General features: G+C 39.3%; 1 protein-coding gene across 1 annotated transcript; it reads left to right on the top strand.

The window, feature by feature from the left end:
* Positions 1 to 2784: 2784 nt before the first annotated feature.
* On the top strand, positions 2785 to 4915 carry mb (myoglobin). The gene is made up of 4 exons (XM_061716794.1): positions 2785 to 2933; positions 3522 to 3623; positions 4106 to 4325; positions 4409 to 4915. Exons 2-4 carry the CDS (start codon positions 3541 to 3543, stop codon positions 4547 to 4549), a joined length of 444 nt encoding a protein of 147 aa, XP_061572778.1. The 5' UTR covers positions 2785 to 2933; positions 3522 to 3540; the 3' UTR covers positions 4550 to 4915.
* The last annotated feature ends 1362 nt before the right edge of the window (positions 4916 to 6277 follow it).

Genomic DNA, 6277 nt, shown 5'->3' with positions numbered 1-6277 from the left:
AATCAGTTTAGTTCCATTCCCTTAAACTGATTTCAATTCAGTTCAGCTCAGTACAGTTCAGTTCAATTCAACTAATTTCAAATCAATTTAATTCAGTTTAATTCAATTCAATTCAGTTAAGTTCAATTCACTTTAATTCAACTGATTTCAATACAGTGCAATGCAGTTCACTTAAACTGATTTCAATTCAGTTCAATTCAATTCAACTAAGTTAAATTCAGTTAAATTCAATTAAGTTCAGTTCACTTTAATTCAGCTCAATTCAATCAGTTTAGTTCAGTTCACTTAAACTGATTTCAATTCAGTTTGGTTCAATACAGTTCAGCTCAGTTCAGTTCAATTCACTTTAATTCAACTGATTTCAATACAGTACAATGCAGTTCACTTAAACTGATTTCAATTCAGTTCAATTCAATTCAACTAAGTTAAATTCAGTTAAATTCAATTAAGTTCAGTTCACTTTAATTCAGCTCAATTCAATCAGTTTAGTTCAGTTCACTTAAACTGATTTCAATTCAGTTTGGTTCAATACAGTTCAGCTCAGTTCAGTTCAATTGAATTCAACTAATTTCAAATCAATTCAATTCGGTTAAGTTCACTTTAATTCAACTGATTTCAATACAGTTCAGTGCAGTTCACTTAAACTGATTTCAATTCAGTTCAGTTCAATTCAGTTCAGTTCAGCTCAGTTCAATTCAACTAAGTTAAGTTAAGTTCAATTCAGTTAAGTTCAGTTGACTTTAATTCAACTGATTGCAAATCAGTTTAGTTCAGTTCACTTAAACTGATTTCAATTCAGTTTGGTTCAATACAGTTCAGCTCAGTTCAGTTCAATTGAATTCAACTAATTTCAAATCAATTCAATTCGGTTAAGTTCACTTTAATTCAACTGATTTCAATTCAGTTCAGTTCAGCTCAGTTCAATTCAACTAAGTTAAGTTAAGTTCAATTCAGTTAAGTTCAGTTGACTTTAATTCGACTGATTGCAAATCAGTTTAGTTCAGTTCCCTTAAACTGATTTCAATTCAGTTCAGTTCAATTCAGTTCAGTTCAATTCAATTCACTTAAGTTCAGTTCACTTTAATTCAACTGATTTCAAATCAGTTTAGTTCCATTCCCTTAAACTGATTTCAATTCAGTTCAGTTCAGTACAGTTCAGTTCAATTCAACTAATTTCAAATCAATTCAATTCAGTTCAATTCAATTACGTTCAGTTAACTTTAATTCAACTGATTTCAATACAGTACAGAGCAGTTCACTTAAACTGACTTCAATTCAGTTTGGTTCAATTCAATTCAGTTCAGTTCAGTTCAGTACAGTTCAGTTCAATTCAACTAATTTCAAATCAATTCAATTCAGTTCAATTCAATTCAATTACGTTCAGTTAACTTTAATTCCACTGATTTCAATACAGTACAATGCAGTTCACGTAAACTGTTTTCAATTCAGTTGAATTCAATTCAACTAAGTTAAATTCAGTTGAATTCAATTCAATTAAGTTCAGTTCACTTTAATTCAGCTCAATTCAATCAGTTTAGTTCAGTTCACTTAAACTGATTTCAATTCAGTTCGGTTCAATACAGTTCAGCTCAGTTCAGTTCAATTGAATTCAACTAATTTCAAATCAATTCAATTTGGTTAAGTTCACTTTAATTAAACTGATTTCAATACAGTTCAGTGCAGTTCACTTAAACTGATTTCAATTCAGTTCAGTTTAATTCAATTCAATTAAGTTCAGTTCACTTTAATTCAACTGATTTCAATACAGTACAGTGCAGTTCACTTAAACTGACTTCAATTCAGTTTGGTTCAATTCAATTCGGTTAAGTTCAGTTCAATTCAATTCAATTCAACTAAGTTCAGTTTAATTCAATTCAATTCAGTTAAGTTCAATTCACTTTCATTCAACTGATTTCAATACAGCACAATGCAGTTCACTTAAACTGATTTCAATTCAGTTCAATTCAATTCAACTAAGTTAAATTCAGTTGAATTCAATTCAACTAAGTTCAGTTCACTTTAATTCAGCTCAATTCAATCAGTTTAGTTCAGTTCACTTAAACTGATTTCAAATCAATTCAATTCGGTTAAGTTCACTTTAATTCAACTGATTTCAATTCAGTTCAGTTCACTTTAATACAGCTGAATTCAAATCAGTTTAGTTCAGTTTAATTAAACAGATGTCAATCCAATTCAAGTGATTTTGATTCGGTTCAGTTCAATTCAGTTCAAAATGCCTTCCACTTGGATGTCGGCCTAGTGTTTCATGAATTGTTAAAAGTAAAAAAAGTGTTTAGACTTTAGTCTGTCTTTTATGAGTCTACCCTAAAAATAAACGTATCATCTTTGCTGGACGTCATCGTAGAGGACAAAAACATCATGTTTCTCCTTTAACTTGGTCATGCAGCTAAATTTAATAGCCGTGACAACATGAGTCCTAAACACAAACACCTCGATATTTCTGAGATATTTAATAAAGGTTTTTTTTACTACCATTACAGTTAATGGCGTCAATGACAGATGTTTTACTGATATAAGGTTGCATCAATCATGCGCACGTATCCCTCAAACAGGTGTCTGCATGAGTGGGTCAGCAAAGAAAGACAGAAACAAACTCAAACATTGTCGTATGATCATCTGCATCATGAGTGCAGGACGTCGTCTTTTGTGCAGGACAGAAAATAAAAGTGACACGGAGTCACATCCGAGACGACGGTCGCAACAGAATGAGAGGTTTCCAGGTTGAACCCGGAGCTGCTGGAAACATTTTAAGAGACGTGCAGAGAAAGAGAGAGAGAGAGGTGGACTGATGGGAGAGGTGGAAAAATTGGATGTCTGGTCAGAGGGAGGGAGTATAAAAGGTCAGCTTTGAGGGGGAAAGTCAGGCCAAGGAGAATTTGGATAACCACACAGGATATTTTACTGCTGCGCAGGTTGGTGCTGACTCTCTTACTTGCCTTGCAGGTTAATACTTTAATAAAATGTGCTAATTTCAGTTATAAAGGAGAATAACAAAACTGACAAGTGGAAAAGTGAAGACAAAATTAAATATTGCTCAGATAAAGAAAAGATTATTTTCAGAAAATTGGACAATTTGAATGTTCTTGATATTCACTTTAAGGCCTTTTAAAGTAGAAAAGATGCTGAATTAAAACAAAAAATCGTCAGTATTTCCAAAACTGTTGTTTGCTCAATAAAACAAACAATAAACAATAAAATTAGGAGACAATTAAAAGAAAATATTAACATCAAAGGTGAAATAATTAATTGCGCCGCAGCTTTAAGAGCACAGAAATGAGCCGTGCGTCTGGTTTCCATTGCATGAAGTTTACCGGGCTGCATGGAGTTGACATCAGGCGCTCGCCGAAGGGCAGAGTAGCCGCCGTCCGGCAACGAGCCGCCCTTGAACGGAGCGGCTCTTGACCCGAGGCCGTCAAATCAAAGCAGTCCCAAACAACACATCACTTTATCCTCCTTTCATGAGTGTTTTCTGATGTTTCCATTCAACTCATTCCCACCAGATCGTCTCTCCACGCACCAATGGCGGACTTTGACATGGTTCTGAAGTGCTGGGGTCCAGTGGAGGCCGATTACACCACTCACGGCGGGCTGGTTCTTTCCCGGTCAGTAGAACTGGAGGGATAAGGTCGTTCCCCTTCCTATCACTTGGATGCTTCCCAAAGCTTCAGATACAGGAGACCCTCCTAGTGATTGTTTAAATGCTTTTGCTTCTGTGTATGCACACTTCCTCTCTCCGGTAACCTTTCACGACGCCACTGATGTTGTTGAATTATTTGTAGATTGGTGATGCAACAGCTCGCTCTGCATCCAGACGTGTTAAAGCGTCTGCATTACCACCAGCGTGATTTCAATTGTTAACATAACAGATTCATCTTCCTACGTTTCTGTTCAAGTTGACAGAAGCAGGGCGCCGTGTGACAAATGAAACTATGAGTGATGATGCGTTTGAACAGGTGCGGGACATAAACCCAGTTCGGTCTGACCTTATCAAGTCTGCCAGGAACAAAGTGGCCGGTACCGGACTGCTGGACGGAAGTCTGCGGCCATAAAACAGGCTCACGGGTGTTGTTGTTTTATTTTAAAGTTTATTCACAGAGCACCCGGACACCCAGGCGCTGTTTCCCAAGTTTGCCGGCATCGGCCAGGGCGACCTGGCCGGCAACGCGGCTGTTGCCGCCCACGGCGCCACGGTGCTGAAGAAACTGGGCGAGCTGCTGAAGGCCAAGGGCAACCACGGGGCCATCCTCAAACCCCTGGCCACCACCCACGCCACAAAGCACAAGATCCCCCTTAAGAACTTCGAGGTGAGGCTTGGCGACCGGCGCCCTCCACGTTGCTAGGTGACCTTCGACCGGACTAAACCCGCCCGTTGTTCTTTCACCTCCAGCTGATCGCCGACGTGATCGCTAAGGTCATGGGGGAGAAGGCCGGGCTGGACGCCGCCGGGCAGACGGCACTGAAGAACGTGATGGGCATCGTCGTCGCTGACATGAACGTCACTTACAAAGAGCTGGGATTCGCCGGCTAAGCCGGAGTCCCGACTCCCGAGTCATGCTGGGAATAAACAACCTCTTATCTTCATTTAAAAGCAACTTTATAATCTTCCGTATGAGTCACAACATAGATCATTGTTAGATTACTAAAATAACATAATCAATACTATTATTTATATATATCTATATATAGATATATATAAAATAATTTCTTAACTTGACTGCTTTGAAAATGAATAGATTTTCTAGGTTTTTCTTCCAAATTACTGGCAAACAAGTTTAATGTGGCGTAGGTCGTTGTCTTGTCTTATAAATCCTTCTGTTGCTCTTTTCTCTTCCTATATTTGGTCACATCCCAGTGTTTTATTTGCTGAATTTAATAAAAATCATACATAACAACACAGATGGTGTGGTTTTTTTCTTTTTTGTTCAGTGACCCGAGTTCAGAAAAATCATTGAAATGATGCTTCGTCATCACGTTTGATGCATAAAAATTCACACACGTCTCTTTTCAGTCACGTGACCTTCAGATGTGACTCTGGCCGTTAATACACGGGACCATTGAGGCTCTTATCATTCCTGCATCCTGTGGGCTTCCGAACCTCCGCTTAAAAAGCCTTTTCTACTTTAAATCTCACCCCATATTTAAACCAAGAGGTTATTTCTTTTCCCATTTACAATCTTACATAAATAATTCCAGCTTTTACTTGTATCTTCTCGTCCGTTTTACAGGCAATTTAAGACCCCCATATTTCAGTATTGTTGCTAATACTCATAGCTTGATTGATCGATTGATTTAACCGCGTCTCCGGGAGGAAATGAGGCCAAATTCTGCAAAAACACATTTGGCAGAATTAGTCACGCGACGCTTGAGGTGGTTTTCATCGTCACCTCTGTAAAGCATGAAATGGTTTCTGGTTCACACGTGGGTTGGAGAGTGTCCGTTTGGACCCCAGCACGGGTCTTCTCGCTACAGTCCAAGAACATTCATCACCAGTGACAGTAAACTCGGGACTGCTGACTTGTCCAGGATGTACCCTTCCTCTCGCTGGACGACAGCTGGCAGCTCCTCCCGCCAACTCACAGGGATGCAGTGGAAGTGGAGCGCGGGAAGAACCTGTTCTGGTAGGAAAGCCAACCACAACAGCAGTGAAAAAAAACATTGGACCTTTATACACCATAGACGGGAGACTGTCCTTGGATGTTTTTGTGTCCTTAGCAGAACGCTCTAATCACATTTCCACATGGTGATCACATAATTTATCTCAATAAGTGGAAAGAAATGATAATTTCTGTCCCGAGTGGTCAAGTGTTTGGTCCTATAAGGACAGACGTGGGAGAGAGAGTCGGTGATATCAGCGTTATCGCTGACATTCCCGCTTGTTGTCCTCCCAGTTCCTCACTTGATGCCAAAACAGTGTTTGGTTAACTCGTCTGATGGATGATAACCTTTTATTAGCGCGGGGGTGTGTGTTAATGCGTGCATGCAGACGTGACAACAGACACGCTTTTATTTCCCTCTGAGGGAGACGCCCCTTTGACGACCAAGTGGAGGTCGAACGCTTGCTGTCACTCGACAGGACAACATTTGTCCATTTGAGGGTCAAGAGGACAAACGGTGGAGAGAAAGACAGTCAGGACTGAGCTTTGCAGTGGGATTAAAGTTTGATTCAGCTGGTTTTCCTTGACACTGTTTGGCTTAAGGCTTTTCTACCACTAGGGGAGGTTTTACCTGCCATTGTTTGTGTAATACTTGGTTGGGG

This window comes from Cololabis saira, chromosome 1 (genome assembly GCF_033807715.1).
Source record: "Cololabis saira isolate AMF1-May2022 chromosome 1, fColSai1.1, whole genome shotgun sequence".
In the NCBI taxonomy this organism is placed as follows: domain Eukaryota; kingdom Metazoa; phylum Chordata; class Actinopteri; order Beloniformes; family Belonidae; genus Cololabis; species Cololabis saira.
This window is presented reverse-complemented; position numbering and strand designations above follow the sequence as displayed.